The following is a 22,388-nucleotide window of genomic DNA, read 5'->3' as shown; positions in this document are numbered from 1 at the left end:
GAACAACATTATGAGCCATCTTAATTGTACATGTCTATCCACTGCAGAAAGTTCTATTGGGTAGTGTTGCTCCAGAGTCTGAACCAAAGACATACCTGTTATTTTAAATTTATAAATTGCTCTTAGGAGAGAGAAACTAAGATCATCTAATCAGAAATTATATCAGAAAAAAAGATATTATGTCAGTAATTTTCTTTTCAGCTATTCTGCTCTTAAAATTGTATTTAAACTTAAATATGTTGTACTATGGCACTGAATACATACTCAGCCAATAATTAAGTGTATTTCTACCAACACCAAATAAAAAAAACCTAGTCATACTTAGTTTATGAAAATTTTGAAGAACAAAATAGTATATAGCACAAAATCACTTAAAAACAATATCTTACTTTTAAACTTACTTATATATTTGGTAACTTGTTCTAATTTTGAGTCCACCTTTGATGAAGTTGATCATATTTTCATCCTGAAAATAATTCAAACAATTAGATCATTTACCAAAAATATTTAAACTGTTCCCACAGTTGTGCATTTCTGTGATTAGAAAAATAAACCTATCCTTTGAGGACATGATTTTGAAATTAGCACATTCTTCTTGCTATACATGCAAGAAATGTGAAATTTTTTTTGTAATTTTTCTTCCAAGCTAGAGGATAACAAAAAATATTTTAAAAACCCTTGCATTACTTTATATTACTAAGGAGGTAATCCTCACCAATTAGGGGGCATATGTAGTCCAAACCTACTTTAATAAACAACAATATCTACTGAGCAATTCTCTTCTGGGTTCAACAGAATCCAAAATGGTTGACTTTAGGATCTATTCTAAGGCCAACTTTTCCAGCCCATCATATCCAGTAAATAGAACTTGGTTCTTCTTTCACAGAGTACTTTAGCAGGGAAAGTCTATTTAACATTGTGAATTTCATTCATACACATTTTCAGACCAAAAATAACTGGTCTGGTTTCTAAAGTGGCTGTCACTAATATGCAATTTTGTTTTAGGGGGAAAAAAAAAACAAAAACCACTTTGCTTCTCCTAGTCTGATTGTCACTGACCATAAAATTGAGGCAGTTTGCCTCGATGAATGGCATCTTCAGGGTCTGCATTCTAGGATTCTAATGCTCTCAATAAATTATATCATATAACTGCTTGAAGGAAGTTACTCTAACAGATGGTGGGGGCGGAGACAATCCCATGTTTCATATTTCCAAGGATAATGTTTTTCTAGTCCACTGATATCAGAAAGATGCTCAGGTATTTACTTCCTGTGTACTTAAGCATCCCTCTGAAGCAAAAGAAAAACTGAATTTAGGTTACTAATTTCATTCAACACTTAAATATTTAACATTCTAATTATAAGATTCAATAGATACAAAATTCACTATACAACTTAAATATTTATCTTATTCTAAGGAGTCTTATGATTACATAAGATCCAATACTGAGCAAGAAAGAATTTCTTAAATTAGCTTAAAATCTGCCTCAGAAAAGAGTATTTCATTTCATGATTCATCAAACACTCACCGAAAGCCTATTTTATACCAGGCACCCAAATGCAAAAACAGACAAAGGCAATACAATGTGCTCAGGGATGAAGTCATGCACAGGGCAGGAGGGAAGGAGGCATGCACAGGATATCATGACAGCACGTTTCTGCAGAGACCCAGAAACACCTCCTGGAAGCACATGTGCTTAAAGCACAAAAATGGTTAGGAAGCAGCCAGGTGAAGAGAAGTAAAGCAGATGTGAACTCTAAGCAAAGGCAGACTCAGGTGGAAAGGCAGGAAAGCATTAAAGACCATGGTGGGTTTGGTCATGTGAGTGTACATAACTCAGCACTGCTAAACAACCCATCGCAAAGAGGGGAATGACCAAGGAGTAAGACAACTACCTCCACCCATGCCACTCAAGTATGCGATATACCCCTGTTGGGGGCATCTGAGGACATCTGTAAGATGGGGAGTAGGGAATTTGGGGAGAGGCACCAGTTTCATTCGAACTCCACCCTGTTTGTGACAGTCTGATACAGAACACAGCCAGAGTTGACCAGAGCTACTAAATGCTAAGTAGAGGAATGACCAGGCCAGAGTCTCATTTTTGAGAGGGCACTCAATTGCAGAATAGACAATGAACCGGAGGTGAAAGAAATTACGGACAGAGAGTCACCAGGTTGCCGTACAGTTACTACACGAGCACCTCTACTAGAATAATGATAGAATAGAAAGGAAAAGAGATGGAACTGTGAAATCTACAAAAGGCAAAAGCAGCATGAAAATGAAAGTCACTGTGTATGGGAGCATGAGGAAGAGGGAAAAATCATGGCAATCTCCCAGATGTTTAATTTCAAGTCCCCACATATAAAATAGGCTGTCCACCCCCAGATTTGATTGCCAAATCCCCATTTGGAAAACACATCAGAAAACAATTTTGGGCCTCCATGACTATCATGACAATGTTTGTTTACTGAGGCACTAAGACCGCTGTTATCAACCAGCCTTTGTAATGTGTAGGGTTTTACGAAACAGGGTCATGGACCACGTTGATTGAATTTTATGAAACCAGAATCCAACCTAAGAGGTCAACCTCCAGAGAAAGAAAGAAGTAACTCCCAAAACAATTAAAAGGTTGAGACTGAGGAAGATTTTCCATCTTATTGTTGAATTTCTTTCTGACTCCTTACAATCTCCACCCACCACTCCCTCACTGTAGCCATCACTACCCTATGTGAAAATCTGTTTTTTAGAAGTTTTGGAAGATAGAGAAATAGGCAGGTACTGACTATAACAGTCACATAAGGATTCATTGTTTTGTTTAGTGACTTTTTAAAATTGCTCTTCCAAAAGAAGAAATAAAAGCAAGAAGGGCGAATGAGAATAGAAAAAAAGGGAAAAATAAAATCTGAAGTATACGTGGAAAGTCTGGCTATCCATGCATGCATAAGTGAACTTGGCTGAAGGAGATGGTGCAAGAAGGGAGTGGCCAAGTATCAAGGATTCCACCTCCACCTGGGCCACTCCCTTGCAGATAAATCCTCTACCAGTAGCAAGCGCAAAGAGGAATAATATCACAGTTTTCACACAGAAGCACCCAGAAATTAGGTGTAGCAGTTGCAAAGCAGTTTCTTTAAAGGGCAGTGATTCCCAGCAGATTGAAATTCTAAATGGACTTTAAGTGCATTTGAGTAAGAATAAAGCTATCTGGAGTCTTCTTTACAGCCAACCTTTATTAGAATAACAAACATCTTTCATTACCACTCTAAGTCAAAAGAACTGAAGCACCAACATAGAATGAGCCACATTTTTCTTTGCAGTACTGGCAGCCTTCCCAGCCAATACTAATTCTAAGCCAACGTTCATTACCTGCACAAACGTGAGTGCTGCTTTCTGCAGGAGACACTCGGCATAACAGATTTCGGCATGCATTTCCTCTATTAAAAACAAATAAAATCATATTAAGGAAAATCCCATGTCCACCGTAATTGCTCTGAGATGTTCAGGAAAGACTGGTAGATAAATGAACCCAAGAGAGACACAAAAACCTAGATTGCTTTGGTTCTTCCATAAAAGCAAAATGATAACCTCAGTTCTTGGTCCTTCAGCAAGATTTTCCTGGAATATATGCAATGTTTGGGGAAGTCATCTTTGGCCCATTCAAACATAACTGCAAAGAGTCAGGTACTTAGTGTCAGAGACTCAAACTCAGCTCATAAGAGAAAACCAAAATTTAAAAGCACTTTTTTAAAAAAGGAAACCACTTATTTTTTAACTTAATAGTAACATGAAAGTTTAACACAGTTAAAAAGATTGAAAAAGTAAATTTATGAATTCTAACTTCTTAAGTATGAAGGTGTGATAATTATGACAATGACTAGACACATTATTAACCTAAAGAGAAAGCAGCCATTCTTCTAGAGTCCAGTGGAAAAGAATTGTCTTCCATGCCCAAGTTAGGACTGGCTTGATATAAAGAGTTAGCACTAACCCAGTTTCAGGCTAATTTCATCATTTAGCTGTCTAGCACAAGAACAAGGCACCAGGGTTAGGTAAAGCTAAATACATTGCAGGGACATGGGGAGTGCCCCAAAACACATGTCCTTACTTCATAAACAATTCATTATACTTGCAGAGATTGGGGAGTCAAATCTTTGCATTTTGTATACATAAAGTCAGTAGATTCCTGCTTGATTCATGGGATGCAAATTGTGGCATGGTATTTAAGAGAATGAGCCTGGGTGTTCAATAGCCTAGGTTGGTGGAAAGGTTCTACCACGTATTAGTTATAGGACCTTGAGCATACTAGCCTACCTCTCTCTGCTGGTTTCCTCATCTATAAAGGCCACTAACATCTCTATTTCACAGCGGAAGGACTAAACGAGGCACTGTGTGCAGAGCTTGCTATATAGAGTAAGCACTTGATAAATGCTAGGTACTTTCACTAAGATTATTACCCCTGGCCATGTCAGTGCTTCTTGGTAAAAGCCCAGAAAGCAGAAATCATTTTTATGTTGAATAAGTAGCTGGAAAATAAGGTATTTCTGTGTTATTGGGAATGCTGTTGAATCCAACTAGACAAGAACACTGCTTTCTTGTACTTACATACACAAACCCCACCCCCACCCTACACAAACACAACCCACTGCTTCTCACAAATTGGTCCAAACTGCTGCCACACTCATATTCCAAATGTTTAATTTACAAAGAAGCAACTCTGCAGCTAAGATCCCCACCACACACAGATAGATGGGGCCAAGCCCATGACAGCACCAACTTGTGCACATTCTAGCAGCATCCACAGTCAGGGTCTTGGTCGTTCGGAATGCTTGCCCTTCAAGTGTGCCCTCTTGATTTTCTTGGTGTGTTCAGTGGGACACAAACTGGTAATATTTTGACATAGCCACCAGAAGGTCCTCTTCCTTAGGTAACAAAGTGAGAATTGTCCGGAATTATTAACTAGGAAAGTGTGCTCGGAAGCACAGACTGCTGGCTTGGGGCAGGTGCAGAGGGGATGAGGTCGGTGGTGGTGGAGGACCAGCAGGAGCTAAGGCATGGAGCAAGGAACGCCCAGAGCACCTACGGGGAAAGGCCAGGCTGTGTCAAGGGAGGAGAGGGCAATGAGGCTGGAAAGGCAAAGCTGGGGCTCACTTGTGGTCAGCCTTGAATGTCAGAGTCTGGGCTTGGTTCAGTAAGCAACAGTGAGTCCTTGCAGAGATCTGGGCAGAAGGGTGGACAGATCAGAGTTAAGCTACAGATGGACAAATCTAAGAGCAGCACAAAGGATGTAACAAGAAGGCAAAGAGAAAAGGCAGGAGAGTTTGAACTCTGTATTCCACAAACAAGTATTCTTCACAGTAAATCCCTTTCATATCCTAGGCACTGCATATAAGTATCTGTTTTTAAAGGCAATTTGAAACCCAGTCAGGGCAATCTGCCAGGCACAAGAGAAAAGAGTTGGTGCATTTCACGTTAAACCCATGAAAAGTTTAATGAAATATACACACTCCTGCAGACAAGGAGACACTCAAGGATGTAAATGAAAAGTACCAAGAGGAAAAACAAATCACACACTAAAGCTACAATGTTTTGACATGCTCCCTCGAACACAAAGTCTGTTTGGGTTGCAGTGACAGCCAAACTTACTAGGAATGAAATGCAACTTGATTTGTAAGTCTTATTCTTTCACCACGGTTGATTTACATTGTACAGTACTTTAGTTCTCAGAATTAGCCATTAGGTATTTATGAGTACGTACCTACCAGAATAACTCTCAGTTATAAATTCCTTAGTCCACAAAGAAAATATCTTCATGATGCACTGAAATGCTAGCTAAGTACAGCCTTTAGATAAAAAAAAGTCTAAACAAACCTGCATTTTAGAATAGGCTATAGTCACAAGCTAGTTTGTTTGTTTGTTTAGAGATAGGATCTTGCTCTGCCGCCTAAGGCTAGAGTGCAGTGGCGTCATCATAGCTCACTGCAACCTCAAAATCCCTGAAAAGATCAGCTTCCCACGGCTGCCTCGGCCTCCAGAGTAACTGGGACTACAGGCACACGCCACCAAGCCCAGCTAATTTTTTTCTATTTTTTTGTAGAGATGGGGTCTCGCTCTTCCTCAGGCTAGTCTCGAACTCCTGGCTTCGAGCAATCCTCCTGGCTCGGCCTCCCAAAGTGCTAGGATTACAGGCGTGAGCCACCACGCCTGGCCTATTTTTAAATAATTAGTAAAAAGTAATTTTCTACCTTTTTCCAGATTTCCTAAAGTGCCATTAACTAAAGATATTATAAAAAGAACACAATATCATCTATTTTCAAGACATCCAACACAGAAATAATTCAACATTTCACTCATCCAGACAGGATACATTTTGTGCCCTTTTCTACCCACCTACAGGAGAATGCGTGCGTTACAGTGGAAAGAGCGTGGCTCAGGGAAAGAAGATCAGATTTAAACCCCCCAGCCCCCCGCTCGGCAGGTAACCCTGGCCATTTGTTTAATCTCTCTGAACATCAGTTCCTAGTCTGTAAAGAGGAGGTTACACAGATTAGATTGGCTAATGTTAAGAAGGCACCAAGGACAGCATCTGCCACAGCTTTTAAAAAATGGGGCATTATCATTTTATTTTAAAATTACTATTTATACTCACACCAAAAATACCATATCACTCTTCCCAAGACTAAGGTAAAAAATCTCAAATGTCAGCCTTCATACTACAAAGGAAAACAGAGGCAGGGGTCCGTGGGCGACTGGAGAAAAGCCATATAGACGTAACAGAAAGGAGAATGCAAATGAAAGTGTCAAATTTCTTTGGGGCCTACTTAATTTCCCACTGACCCACTTTAGTGGACTTTGGACCTGCTGGGACCAATTTACATAAATGGCCCAAACATGTAAAATATGAAGACATATTCTATCTGAAATCAAGGAGATAAATAAATTCTTATGAATACTTGCAGGTCCGTTTCTGGAGAAAAAGATGACGGGTTTCAGCTGCCTGGATTGACAAATGAAACGCCATTCTGTTTTACCCCAGTTTGGGGGTCAACATCCTACCCTTTTGGAACAAGTCCCAAAGATGTGATATGTCTCATAATCCCCTGCTGTAATCAACACGCTAGCCTCACATCATGCAAATGTTCCCAAGTTCTCCAGTGTCCTTAACAAGTTGAAAGTACTTGTCTAACAAAACAAAACTTTGTACTAAAACATACTCAGAAATGTATCTGACATACACTTGACCATCAGGAATGACTCTGCCAGTAGTATCCAGGATTGCTCTTGCTTTAATCAGCCAAAGTTACTTCTAGTATTTTGTGCTACATATTCCAGAGAACAAGTTTGACAATGACAACATGGGCACAAATTCTCCTGGGATGGCATAAGCTTTATTCTACAACGGCCATATTTGAAGGACATATTTTTTTTCTTCTACAGGATTTTCTGGATGCACCTTTCCTGTGAACCATTCTGAATAGAGTGTAACACTGACAAAACAGAGCTGATCATGAAACTTCTACCCTAATCTCAGTGGGAACATTAAGCAATTGACAACAATAGGAGTCATTTCCTCCCATCCATCTCACCAGGGTGCTGTAGGCATTCCTGGATTCTTGAATATTTCTAAATGTTCACAAATCAAACATCTTCCATTATCATTTTTAAACGATATCAAAATTACTTTTACCTTGGAAAAAAATTTTAATAGCTTGTGGAAAACTGCAGATGGATGGTAAGACTAAAAACTGACCTCAGTTTTAGGAGAAAAAATTGGCAATACCTACAAATATTTAAAATTTTTAAAACTTCAGTCCCAGTTATTCTACTTTTAGGAATCTATCCTATGAAATACTTGAAAAAAATGCATGAAGACATATGCACATGGATTTTAGGATGGCATTATTTATAACAGTGAAAAAATAAAAACAATAGAGAAAAATAAGTAAATTACGTACACCCATCCTATGGAATACTACATAGCTGTTAAACAGAATGAAGTATACATTCATATGTACTGACCTGGGAAAACGTCAATGTCAAAATCACTTTGTAGAACAACACATATTATGTGAGTCTATGCTTGCAAAAAAATGAACAATATGTGAACAGCAACAAAAACCCTATGTGTGCCTTATGTATATACCTGTATATGTACACAGAAAAGTCTGCAAAGCTTCAAAACCAACTATTAACAATGGTTACTTCTGGAGAGTGAGCAAGACGAGGAAGAAAAAAAGATTCCATTTACTATATACACTTCAGTATTGAATTTATGAGATCATTTTTTAATTTTACCAAAAAAAGTAATGTTTTAAATAACTCTTACCTTCACTCAGCTGTTCCAGTGATCCTCTAGAAAGAAGACTTGAGAAAGATTCTACAACCGTGAATTTTTTCCTAAATCTGCATTGAATAATAGGAGATGAAAATATAAAGAAAAAAATAACAAATCAGGCTGTGCTCATTTTCATTTGACATTCATTTCAGTCACAATCACAATAAAGAGTCACCAGGCTGGAACTCTAAACCCTAAAGTGTGCAGGGCAGAGACCGTCCTCTTCCAACACTCTATACCCAGCACTGGCTGGCAACCATGGGAACACAATCCATGTTACCGGACACGTGTGTGGGAAAATCCACACACACCAATGAATAGCAAACCTGCAAACCTGCAAAGCACCTACCCTTATCTCTATGTCTAAAATCAGTATTTCCATGATAAGATTTTCCACAAAAAAAAGTTTAAAAAGGAGTTAAAGTGCAATATTTAGAAACTCTTCATTTGAGGGGTTTGCGACATAATTGCATAAGGATGTAATTTTACCCATGTTAAAATTCACCAATGCTAATAATAGGTTTTGCTAAGGTCTTCCTATACATACAGAGTAAAGCTTAAAATAAACTAAAAATCCTTCTCATTTTGACCAACCCAAAGTATTCAAAGGCATCCTCTTTCTTTTTAAAGCCCCTGTATAACTATGGTCTTCAAATACGTCCGTCTTAAAACATTCCCTTCTGAACTCAGAGCATCTCTCACAGAAAACAGGAATGCTCCTTGCTCGGCTCGGTGCAGCATGCAAGGAAGACTTAGAGAGATGCTTACTGCTAACTCCACTGAAATCGCCCTCAAACCGTCTCTGTAACTCGGGCCCCAAGCTATCAAAAAGAAAGTGGAAGGTATAGATGTAAAATGGGAATGCTAGTATAATTCCTAATAGAATTTTTTTTAATACTGTTATATCAAAAACTACATGAGGCTGAGAAGCTTTGAGGCCGAAGTCCTTTTCTGTAACTGTGGCCAACTTCAAACACAGTCAGGCAAACAGCATTTATTGTGTCACACAGGCATAAAAGTTTGCAGTCATATCTCAAGCATTTAATTACTCAGGCATACTTTTGGCAGGTTTGTAAAGCATCCTTCATGGCAGAAATGCCGTTTTGGATGTCCTGTTGCTCAAAGGTCATGACGGCCTGCAACACCACAATGGTACTGTAGCCCAGGGCATGGTACATACTCTCCTTAGCCCTGGGGAGAACACAGGGAATTAGTACATTTTAATTCAACAGAAAAAGCATTCCAGGTTTTGTCTGATACTGATCATAAGAAATCTTAGTAAATGCATGTCCAGACTTTCACAGTAATAACCTTTACTCCTTCACCATAATCCCTGAAATGATATGGACTATGAGAGGTATGCTCTTAAAAACTCAAATGTCAACGACTTTGCAATTTAAACCCACATAGGCAGAACAAAATGTTCCAGGTTGAAGCAGGAGTGGACAATATGCTTTTCCCTGTTTCAGCACAAGGGGGCAGCCGGTGGATTCAAAGCAAACCAATTTTTTTCAGTTGAACAAGGGGCAATGCACTGTCTTTGGCTCTGAAATAAGTGCTAAAATACAAGCTGCTGGAAATGTATTTTGTGAAAGATTCTGATTTTTTTTGGAAGATAAAGGCTCATTTAAAATCATCCCCTCTTCTCTCCAGCCAGAGGTCAAGAAAAAGGAAGATTTTTATAATAAATTAGTCTAATCTAATCCTATTATCTGAGATTCCTAATTAAAGTTATTGATAATCCAAATTATCAGGTTATCAGTGAGAATTGCTTTGGGATTCTTAAGGATGTTAATTATTCCTAATGTATGGCAGATATCCAGATTTTCAGGCTGTGAAAACACCACCATTTCTTTTCTCAAAACTTAAGTTATATTAATTTGGCCAGGGGTGGTGGTTCACACCTGTAATCCTAGCAGCACTCTGGGAGGCCGAGGCAGGAGAATCATTTGAGCTCAGGAGTTCAAGGCCAGCCTGAGCAAGAGGGAGACCCCGTCTCAACTAAAAATAGAAAGAAATTAGCTGGAAAACTAAAAATATATATAAAAAGTAGCCAGGCACAGTGGTGTGTGCCTGTAGTCCCAGCTACTTGGGAGGCTGAGGCAGAAGGATTGCTTGAGCTCAGGAGTTTGAGGTTGCTGTGAGCCAGGCTGACACCATGGCACTCTAGCACAGGCAACAGAGTGAGACTCTGTCTCAAAAAAAAAAAAAAAAAAAACCCTAAGTTATATTAATTAATTATTTAAAAGGTTTAAAATAGCAATGCATGGTTTTGTTTTTAATTTAAATATTAATGCACAACAGCTTGCTGCTATGCAAAATAAATGCAACCCACATTATTCTTCTCTCCCCATGGAAACAGTATAAACATCCTTTGGTATAATAATTTGCAAATTAGTAGTTTGTCCTGAACATTAAGGGCACTGCCTGTTCAAAAGAACCACAAGGAATAAGAGCAGCCCAAAGTTAATCATTAATTGTGGCTTCAAACCTCACATTTTTAACTGAAAGCTCTTCCATGAGGCAAAAAAAGGATTCAAGTTAGAAAAAAGTATTTTTAACAGTGAAACATGCACAAAGATCAGAGAATATAAACCTTAACTGAATATAATAGTAAATAACTCATGTTCATTCCATACGATGACCAGCAGGGTGACAGTGGCAGGGGAAATAAAGGAGACTTGTTTGAATTAAAAACATAGGAGATAATGGGCACAAACATATAGTCAGAAGGAATAACTTCTAGTGTTCAATAGTATAGTAGAGAAATTATAGTTAATAATTTACTGTATACTTCAAAATAACTAGAAGAGAATAATTGTAATGTTCCCAACACAAAAGATAAATGTTTGAAGTGATAGATATCCTAATTAGCCTGACTTGATAATTACACATTGTATACAGGCATCAAAATACCATGTGTACCCCCAAAATACGTACAACTATAATATGTCAATAAAAAATACAAAAACAAAACCAAAGGAGATAGGCTGAGAGAAGAGATGGGGGGGGGAGAGAGGGAGAGAGAGAGAGAGAGAGAGAGAGAAAGACAAGCAGATGGAAGACGACAAACGTAAGTAGAATCAGAAGACAGACGTCTGAAGGACTGAGGACAGAGGGAAAAGGCAGGAGACAGGCAAGGTGGAGACTATGACACAAGTGTTGGAGACAACACTGGTCAACTTCCTTAGACTACGGGCTTCACTATCTATCTCATCACTTGTTCTTAACCTGTGAGATGCTCACTGCCCAACCCTGACCACAGCTTTCCAAATCTTAACAGAATTCCCACAGCAGATCCTCAGTAGGTAAATTAGCCTCTAAGGTTCAAAGTCAGTGGACAGTCAGGTCACCCTGTAGGCCACTGAAAGCAAGGAATGGGATTCCCCACTCTTGTGGGGAATAATCTTCTAGCAAGTTATTATATGAGGTCTAAGCTTCATTCAAGGAAGTGACTGTTTTGAAGGCACAATGTAAGATTATTCTTGCCAACCTAAAAGACTAGTAAACAAGCTGAGCACAGGTTTTTTTTGCCACATTTGAAAATTTTCAAAAATTAACTATTAACTGAAATTAAATTGCTTAGTTTATATATCCTATAAATAAGGAATCCCAATAATACTTTTATTGTCTTAAATTTCTTTTTAGCACATTCTAGTTCTTCCCCTCTCCTTGTAAAGGAAATATTTTTCAATGATATTTAACTTGAAGAGGAACATCCATAAAAATATTTCACTGAAGAAAGCAAAACTGAAGCCCCGCAAAACTACATAAGATGACAATATCTGAACAAATATAGAAATTAAAACATGAGAAAGAATCAGATATCTTCTACTGATTAAATTTGAAAAACCAGATTTCTTGACTGACTTTTAAAACTGATAAAAAGTAAAGGGTCTTAACCAAATTAGCTTATAAATATTCAAGTAGGAACAGATAAAGTAACCTATAAGCATGATATCAAAGAATCATCAGAAACAACTGAAAAATATTACATCTAAAAGAAATAAAGTTAATTACCATGGACGAAGCAATTCTAAGGCGTCTGTAAATTTGTTACTTAAAAATAAGTTCAATGCCACAGCACATTCTTCTAGGCCACTCTTGAGATCCACCTTGGCTGATGATGAACTAAAGTAAAGAAAAAAAATACACAGAATTTCTATAGCTTTTACTATTAGCAAGTTGTCCCAGGAAGTGTGTGTGGCCTCTGGAGACAGGAGGACAGGTTGGAATTCTACCTTTGCCACTCACTGTGTCTTTAACATCCCTGAGATTCAACTTTCTTATCTGTAAAATGGGACCACCACCACCTACTTCACGGGGCTGTTGTGAGGATGAGATAAACTGACAAATACTGGCTCACAGCAGGCACCAAACAGACCATACTTCCCTATCACTCCAAAGACCGCAAGTGTAGGAATTATGTACCTCTGTTCATAGGGAAGAGGCAGATCATTTTGTTTCAGTTTGATTATATACGGAAAAAAAGGCGCTTCAGTGGAAAACTATGTATTGTCTAGACTCTAGAGGAGACAGCTACAGGTAATGTGATTCTGACTCTATGGGAGCTATCACAACTCTGTAAATTGCAGGTAACTGGTAGCAGCACAAAATAATGGTCTATAGATGTGGAAATTTTGTCCTGGCCAGCAGAGATTCAACAACTTCCCTCCCCCACTGTGGAAGAAGCTAATTTTCCTGAATTTGCACATGCATTTCGACATTCCTTTACTCCATACAAATTTGTTCTGTTTTGATTTCTCCTTTGAACCTTTTATAACATCTGCCAAGTGTCCTCACTGATTAATAATTAATCAGTTATCATTAATGATTAAATAAAATCTTTAATATGTGTTCATTTTTTGTATCTGTATGAGTCATTTTATCCTACTTTGAAAATTATCTGTTAATCACTTACGGCTGACAGAAATCTTGTTCTTTAAAACTACAGACATCTCTAAAATGTTTTCTGCGTAGCAACTTTTAATAGGAAAATATTTCAGTAAAAAAATGAGTCCCATGTCGCTTACTCTAGTCCACCAGAAATGGGTTCTGAAGGCACTTCCTGGAGCCACCATCCGCCCCAGGTCTTGTCATGGTTCCTTCTTGTTATTCAGATCTCAGTGTAGCACCAATGCAGACCAGTCTAGCTGACCCTACCCCATCCTGTCTCCAGACAACTTATTACCATCCAAAAGTATCTTGTGCATGTGGTATTTGTGGACATGCTTATCTATCCTTTCTAGGACATAAATGCGAGCAGATTGTTTTGGTCACTACTGTGCCACCAGTGCCTTTGGGAGCACCTAGAACATAGTACGTGCTCAATAAATATTGCTGAGTGGTGGATGGGTGGGTGGGTAGAGTTGTTCTGAGTAAAAACACAAAATTCCTCATGCCTAGAGTTTGAAGCACCTAATCTAGGGTGGAGTAGAAATGAGACAAGCTCTTGATGGAGGGGTAGCTAGAGAGCTAAGAATTGCTTTGCCTTTAAGTTTCTAGTAAATGAAGAGATCAAATAAGAATGGAGTGCACAAACCTCTCACAGGAAGATTTTTCACCAGAGAGTTGCTTCATACCTTCTACATCAGTCCATCACCAGATTTTGTCAGTGTTACCTCCTGGACGTCCCTGGAATTTATCCTGTTTCAGCTCTACCACCTGGTCCAAGTTAGCCCTCATGTGTTGCATGGTGTCAGCGGACCCATTTCTTCCCTCACTGCCTACCTCTACTCCCCCAATCAAATCTTTATCTATAATCCATTCATCTAATATTTATGGAGCACTAACTATATGTCAGATGCTCTTCTAGGTGCTGACGATACGAGAACGAAGGAGATACACAGGATCCCAGGCTCTCGAGGAGCTGTCATTCTACTGGGGAGGGGAGGGCAAATTTACCCAAGCAGACCAGGCACTGACTGGGGTCATCTCAGATTGGGATAAGCCATCTGGGATAGAACCTGGTTTGGGGGAGGGGCAGGGATGCAAAGGCCCAACATTAAGGAGGATGGTCAACGAAAGCTCTTCGAAAAGGTGACACCCAAGTCCTGTACGAGGGAGCCAGCCATGAGAACATCTAGGCTGGGGGACAAAGGGGATTTCTGAACTACAAATATAAGCAAGGCAGCAAGTGGGACAAAAGATAGAAAACAGGCAAAAGCCAGAAACCATAGTCTCAAAGAGGACAGATTTTATTTTAACAAAAGGAAATACAACTGACTCAGAATCCTCCTTCTAATCACCACTTCCCTTCAAATATTAGGTTTCCAGTTTTATTCTCACATGTTCTCTTAATCCTCACTCCTACCAGTTCTGAGGTTACAGCTCATCCTTTACTACCAGGAAATGGGCTGCAAACAGATATTGGCTCCCTTGCCAAACAAACAACCACCTCTGCATCTCAGCTGGCCACACTGTCACCTGGGAGGATACACTATACATGTCCAAGCTTAGAGGGAACACAAAAGTTGCCAGCTCAGCACCTCCAAACATGGTAAACTCAAGCCTTCTAAGTGGTTTACTACGACGTTCACCTAGAATTGACACCCCTCTCCACCCCACCAGTGCTACCATGTGTTCTGTGAGGAACAACCAGGAGAGCAACTTTCATCTTGGCCAAGACTTCTCTCAAGCATCTCTTGGAGACACTTGTTCTCTCCATTTCTACTGCCGTCACATTAATTGAGACCCATCACTTCAGGCCTGAATTCTGCAACTCTCTCCAAGAATGCTTCCCGACGATTACTGTTTTGATTCCATGGTTCCCAAACTTCCGCATGCATTAGACTCGCCTGGAAGACTTGCTAAAACAGATTGCGGAGCCCCACCTCCACAGTTTCTGACTCAGTAGGCCTGAGGTGGGCCTGACAAATCCCCAAATGATACTAATTCTGCTTTAATTCATCCTCAGACTACTCTTCTCTTCCTAAAATAGATGCTCCTCATACTGCCTCCTTAGACTAAGAACCTAAAATGGCGACCCACACCTACCACAGGAAGTGGAACTCTGGCCCCACCACACCTGTCCAACCAGACTGGACTGGTGAGCAAAGCTGTTTCAAAATAACCAAGCATCTCGCAGGAGGCTCATCAACACGGCATCCCCCTCAAGCCTGGCATGATGCAATAAAAAACTTCCTGGACTGGAAACAGAAGTCGGCATTGCCATTCTCTAGCCCTGTGACCTTCAGAAAACCACTTAACCTCCCTGAGTCCCTTGCCTCATCTTTGAAACGTCCTCCTATTTCGCAATGTCTGCAGGAAAAACAAAGGCAATCGTTGCTAAGAGTGTGCTTTGTGAACTTTCAAGCCCTATGCAAATTAACCATGTATCATTTTCCAAAAGCCGTGGGTGCTCAGCCCACCTATTCACATTCCTGGCCTGCCGAAGACCTGCACAGGTGCCTTTATATTCACATATACACATATGTATCTCTTCAGTGGAGGTGAGGACTCGTCCTTCCTGTTTCTAATGTAGAAGATATGTTTAATTTAAGACAGAATGAGTTTTTAGTCTTATACTTAAAAAAAGAAAAATATACAAAACAAATACATAAAAATTTGGGACTATACTGGTACTATCATCACTTACATTCTAATTCCATGTCTTTCTTTATTAATTACTTAATAAGCTTGAGTGCAAGATCTAGGCTCCAGAATCAGATCCTTTTATTTATTTCTTGACTCCACTATATATGATCATGGCAAGTCACTTTTCCTCCCCAGTAACTCAGTTTCCTTACCTGCAAAATGGATCTAGTAAAAGTAACCACCTCAGAGGCTGTGCTGTTAATACACACAGTGTGCTTAGAGTGGTGTCTGCTACATACAAGTTCTCAAGGAATGCCAGCTAGTATCATCATTATTTTGTAAGTAACTGAATACTCTTCAATAATTCAGAGCTGTTAAGTAAAATTAAAGGAATTTATTTGAATAATAACCTGTTTTCTTCATTTATCTAATCAACCGGTACTGGATCAAACAAGTTAGGAATGAGCACAGCAGAGAAAGAATAAAATATCAATATGGAAGAGAGAGGATGAATAAAAGTAAGTTCAGAACATCATTGCTTCAGCAACATTTTCTAAAGAGTTTTTCTTTTCTTTTTTTTTTTTTAGACAGTGTCTTGCTCTGTCATTATTTACAAAGATTTGAAATATGTGTGTGTGGAAGGAGAGAACTACTATGGATCAAGGGAGCAAAAAGAAGACAGGAATTCTGGATCCTTTGCTAAGTGTATCCAGAGAAAGTTCCTGCTTTGCCTCAAGAGCCATCTATGGCTTGAATATTTGTCCCCTCCAAAACTCATGTTGAAATTTAATACCCAGTAAGGTAACATTGAGAGGTGGAGGCCTTTAAGAGTGGATTGGGTCATGAGGGCAGAGCCCCCATAAATGAATTAATCCACTGGTGGATTAATGGATTAATGGCTTACCATGGGAATCAAACTGGTAGCTTTATAAGAAGAGGAAGAGATACCTGGGCAGCATGTTAACACACTCATGTGATCTGCACAACCTCAACACTCTACAGAGAGTCCCCACCAGCAAGAAGGCTCTCACCAGGTGTGGCAACTGGACCTTGGACTTAGCCTCCAAAACTGTAAGAAATAAATTCCTTTTCTTTACAAACTACTCAGTTTCAGGTATTCTGTTATAAGCAACAGAAAACAGACTAAGACAAGCTGTAAGATTTCCCATAATGTACTTATTCCACTAACATTGTGGACCTAGATAACCAGATCGCAGACTCCCAATACCATTTTCAATTATTTATCTGGATATTTTGTCTCTACCCTCTGAGAACTCACAATTTTTACTGATTTATGTTGGGTAGGGAGATAATTAGTGACTTTTTCCTCCTTTTCTCAAATTATTTGAATTCTTTTCACATTACTTTTACGATGAAAACCTTGGCCGGGCACAGTGGCTCATGCCTGTAATCCTAGCACTTTGGGAGGCCGAGGCAGGAGGATCACTTGAGGCCAGGAGTTCGAGACCAGCCTGAACAAGAGTGAGACCCCATCTCTACAAAAAATAGAAAAAAATTAGCTGGGCATGGTGGTGTGTGCCTGTAGTTCCAACTACTCAGGAGGCTGAGGCAGGAGGATCACTTGAGCCCAGGAGTTTGAGGTTGCAGTGAGCTATGTTGACGCCACTGTACTCTAGCCAGGGTGACAGAGGGAGACCCTGTCTAAAAAAAAAACAAAAATCTATTATGGTTACAACTATATCAGAAGCACAGGCCTAGGAAAAAGATCAGAATGCAATACACCAAAATTCTAACAGTCTGTGTTAAAGTGGTCATAATCACACTTAATGTTTCTCCTTTCTCCTACCTTCCCTAATGCTTGGCAATGTGGTTATTTTATAATAAAAATAATCATTAAAAAATTTTAGAGACTCAAAAGGAAGTTGTACCCCAAAACTTTAGTTTTGTTGTTGCTTTTATATAACAGTGCCACCTATTCTCTGAGACCCTCAGCAGCTACTCACTGCGTCCCTTAATTTGTAAAATGGGCACTGTACTTGCCTGGGCCTCTCCCCGCCCCCCACTAGTCTGTCAAACACAAAACACTCTCCGATTATCAGTATGACATTCCCTGAAGGGCTGGACTGTTCTCCCTGGTCCCCAGGAATGCCCACACCCCCTTCCTGACCTGCGCACGGCAGATGCTCCTCGATGTCTGGATGGCTGTTTTGTATCACACGGCGTGAAGTGAAGGCCGCTTGTTGCCATATCTGAGCGAGATCTGTTCATTGAAAAGGCAGAGTCAGGTTTTTATTTCTTTGTCCTGTGAGAAAAATCTCCACAAATGCAAGTACACAATACAAGCCCTTCAATTATTTTGTACATCTCACCTCCTTTTCTTATCAATTTTAAAAATCAAGTAACGAAAGTTTACTGTTATGTGTTGAACATTCCTGAAATATAGCCCCAATAAAATAAACTTGTTTCTTTTTATTCTAGTACACAAAAAATAAATTAATTGAAACCACTCTGTAGCTCTCCACCTAAAGATTGCGTTGTATTTTGAATATATATATCCTTCCAGATCTTTTCCCAAGTATATCTATGCACATTAAAACTTTTTAAAGATATTATAATAAGTTATTACATATTGTAATTACCCTGAATCTTTTCTACTTAATAAATACAGAGTTGCCTTATCACACTTAGTGTCTACAGAGCATTCTCCTAGCATTCTCCTGAATGTAAATATCATAATTTGTTACCTGTCCCATTTTTAGATACGTATGTTGCTCCCAAAGTTTTGGTATTACAAACTACTGTAATAAGCCCCTTACTCACCTGCCTGATTATTTCCTGAAAAAAAATTCCTGATACCAAGGACACGTATTTTGTAAGGTATTTTATTTTTAATAAACTGCCTAATTTCCCATTATATATATATATTTCCCATTACATATATATATACACACACAGTAGAGAGCTGAGGTAACACATACATATATATATACACACACAGTAGAGAGCTGAGGTAACACAGAGAAGGTGAAGACCAATCTGGTCCACAGAATTTTAGGCCAATTTAAACCCACAGATATCCCACAGACACACCAAGGGGGCAGGTCTGCTCAAAGAAGGAAACTTCCAGAAAGACTTTAAGAATAAGGCCTACCCTGTTTTATAACAGAACTGTCAATCTCCTTCCACTTCCATTCACCTTAACAGTAAGTGTCCCCTAGAGAAGAGCTAGAGTCATTAACAAAAGAGGCAAAAGAAAGGGTTATTGACCATCCCTTTGGGGAAGCTTCTTTTTTTTAATTGTAAGATGTACAATGCTCTCAATTAAGTGGAGTTTGATTACCTCCCACCTTTCAGACTCCCCAGTGCTCTGTAATATTTTACATTCAGCATTTATGTTATCTTGGACAAATCAAGTTCTCTAAATTTTATACACAAGGTAGGGAGAAACTGAGGTTCTTTTTACAAGGGTGGTGGTTAGGTGTGGGCTGGTCAGAGAAGAAAACTCCACAGGTAAAGAGAAACGTAGTTTGAAGGCAGGTTATTTCCATCACAAAAACTTTTTACTGGCCAGGGTCTGTGGCTCATGCCTGTAAGGCTAGCCCTTTGGGAGGCCAAGATGGGAGGATTGCTTAAAGCCAGGAGTTTTAGACCAGCCTGAGCAACACAGTGAGACCCCAAGCCCATCTCTACCAAAAATAGAAAAATTAGCCGGGCATGGTGGCACAAGCCTATAGTTCCAGCTACTCTGGAAGCTGAGGCAGGAGGATCGCTTGAGCCCAGGAGTTTGAGGTTGCAGTGAGCTACAATGACACCACTGCACTCTAGCTGCTCAGGTGACAGACAAGATACTGTCTCAAAAAAAAAAAAAAAAAAAAAAAAAGACGAAGGTGTGAATTATTTAAAAGGGAACTTATGAACACAACAGAATATTAACACTGATGCAGCTTAAGCTGTATTAATAGAAGTATAGTATCTAGAATGAGGAAAATGATAATCTGTCCTAAGTTTCTTTTATATAGCTCTTTCTTAAGAAATATAATTGTCTCTTAATCAGAGCACAAATTTCTTGAAGGCAGTACTATAACACAGCACCTAGCACAATGTCTTGCAAGAGCAAACCTTCAATAAGACTGTGCTAGTTGACTGAATAAATGAACAAAGGAGCAAATGAAGGATAACACTACTCTCTTCTGGTCAGACCAGCTACCCCTGGCCTACCCAATGTTCTAGACATACTGTTTTAAGAAGATCAACAATGGGAAATGCAACCAAACAGAACAGCCAGGGAGAGAAAAACAGTTCAATAGAAGGAAGAGTTCAAGCAAGTGGAGTTTAACTTGGAAGACAGAAGAGTCAGAAGAAAGCAGAGAAAACAAAAGAATAGCCCCCTTGTTTATAAGGAAGATTCTGATTCATCCTTCTAGACCACCTTTTCTGGAGTGAAATCCTACTCCCAAATGACTCAGAAAAGATACATAATAATATGTATATAGAGAGAATAATAAAACAATTGTGGCAAAATGTTAACAGTGGATTAAGGGTATTCAAAAATTCTATTATTCTTGCACTTTTTCTGTAAGTTTGAAATTATCGCAAAATAAGATACTTTCTTAAAGATAGCTTAGTATAAAGATGATTCTGTAACAAAGGGCAGAGAGAGGGATCGAATGCAAGTGGCCACTGAATCTCAGACATATGTGGACCAACCAATGCCAGTGGAGAATGCCAAGGTCTCAGGGTCAGGGGCACACAGACAGTCCAGCGATCACAGATGCTTTAGTGGCAAAGGCAGCAAGGAGAGAAGCCAATGCAAAGACAACAGGGTGGGGCCCTCAACCAAGGGGCAGTACCCAGACCAAGGCCACCCCTACCCTACTTCTTCCTGCACCCTACGTCACCTTGGAAGCAGGAAAGAGGGGAAAACCCTTTAAGAAGGGAGAGATATAGGCCTGATGCAGAGTATAAATTTTTACTTATTCATGGACATTCACAGATTAAATGATTAATGATTAGTTAATAAATTAGCAGATTCATGGCATTTACCACTCCCACACTTCCCCAAAAACCTGAGTCACTCCAAAAGAGACTGTTTGGAATCTGAACAGATGATGTAATCTTTTTTTTTTTTTTTTTTGAGACAGAGTCTTGCTTTGTTGCCCGGCTAGAGTGAGTGCCGTGGCGTCAGCCTAGCTCACAGCAACCTCAGACTCCTGGGCTTAAGCGATCCTACTGCCTCAGCCTCCGGAGTAGCTGGGACTACAGGCATGTGCCACCATGCCCGGCTAATTTTTTGTATATATATTTTAGTTGGCCAGATAATTTCTTTCTATTTTTAGTAGAGACGGGGTCTCGCTCTTGCTCAGGCTGGTCTCGAACTCCTGAGCTCAATCGATCCGCCTGCCTCAGCCTCCCAGAGTGCTAGGATTACAGGCATGAGCCACCACGCCTGGCCTATGTAATCTTTAATTGAAAATTTAATGTGTTTTTCTGTCCTCAGTGAGGTTGAGCATTCCAGAGCACAGTGAGAACAGCTGAAAAGAATAAAAGTTCATTTTCACATAAAATATAAAGTGTGACTCAGACCATCCTCACTGAGAAAATGAAAGGTAGGGCTTTCTATCTCTTTCAAGAAAACAGAAATTACCACCAGCAGATGCTACTGCCCACAGTCACAGCAATTTACTAAGTTGGAAACCCAAACCAGAGCCTGTATCTTTTCAAATTTTTCTTAGACAAAGCAAATCATACTCCTTCACATTACTTAAAACAAACAACAGAATGTTTGATTGGCAAGAGATATGTATGACTTCTGTTTCATTGTGCTGGTTTTCTTTGCTGATTTTTTTAATTAAAAAAAAAAAACCTCTGGAAGGCCGAGGCAGGAGGGTAGCTTAAGGCCAGGAGCTCAAGACCAGCCTGAGCAACACAGCGAGACCCCATCTCTGCAAAAAATAGAAAAATTAGCTGGGCGTGGTGGTGCTCACCTGTAGTCCCAGCTACTTGGGAGGCTAGAGCAGGAGGATCGATTGAGCCCAGGAGTTTGAGGTTACAGTGAGCTGTAATGACATCATGGCACTCTAGCCCAGGCAACAGAGCAAGACCCTGTCTCAAACAAATAAACAAACAATCCTTTCCCCACTAAAGGGCTTTCTTATCTCTAACAGAAAACTTCTGACCTAACCTATTAATTATACTTTCTCACCACATGACTGTACTGTGAGTAAGGAATAAGCATGCAGGGACACAGGACAACACACCGAGTTCCCGTCGCAGGCGTGCCGGCCACTTGCAAGCAGTACGACTGGACCCTCAGCTCTCTGGCCTCTGTGTCCTCACCCACAAAAGCAGAGGAGAGAGAACAATACCTGCCCTGTCTATCTCACAGGGATGTTACGAGGAAGAAATGTGTTCTGTTTTATAAAATCACTTTTTAAACTGAAACAGCACATAAATGCAAGGGGATGTAAGTGGCGCTGATGTTATTAGAAGAGTTAAGTGATGGGAGCCAAGAACTTCCCATTAAACAGACCACACATTCCCGCTACTCAGCAGTTCTGCCTAA

At 39.6% G+C, this 22,388-nt stretch overlaps 1 protein-coding gene across 2 annotated transcripts in view; it reads right to left on the bottom strand.

Moving 5' to 3' along the window:
* The window catches only part of TTC39B (tetratricopeptide repeat domain 39B), a 99,131-nt gene that overhangs the window by 32,529 nt on the left and 44,214 nt on the right, over positions 1-22,388 (bottom strand). For both annotated transcript variants that reach the window (XM_045562173.1, XM_045562174.1), the window contains exons 3-8: positions 17,994-18,086; positions 12,350-12,460; positions 9,389-9,520; positions 8,321-8,397; positions 3,364-3,431; positions 402-466 (exon numbers count right to left, since the gene is read on the bottom strand). In XM_045562173.1, coding sequence (XP_045418129.1) covers positions 402-466; positions 3,364-3,431; positions 8,321-8,397; positions 9,389-9,520; positions 12,350-12,460; positions 17,994-18,086 — 546 coding nt within the window. The remainder of the gene's footprint in view (positions 1-401; positions 467-3,363; positions 3,432-8,320; positions 8,398-9,388; positions 9,521-12,349; positions 12,461-17,993; positions 18,087-22,388) is intronic.

This window comes from Lemur catta, chromosome 10 (genome assembly GCF_020740605.2).
Source record: "Lemur catta isolate mLemCat1 chromosome 10, mLemCat1.pri, whole genome shotgun sequence".
Lineage (NCBI taxonomy): Eukaryota > Metazoa > Chordata > Mammalia > Primates > Lemuridae > Lemur > Lemur catta.
Note: the sequence above shows the minus strand (reverse complement) of the source record. Positions and strands in the feature narration are given on the sequence as shown.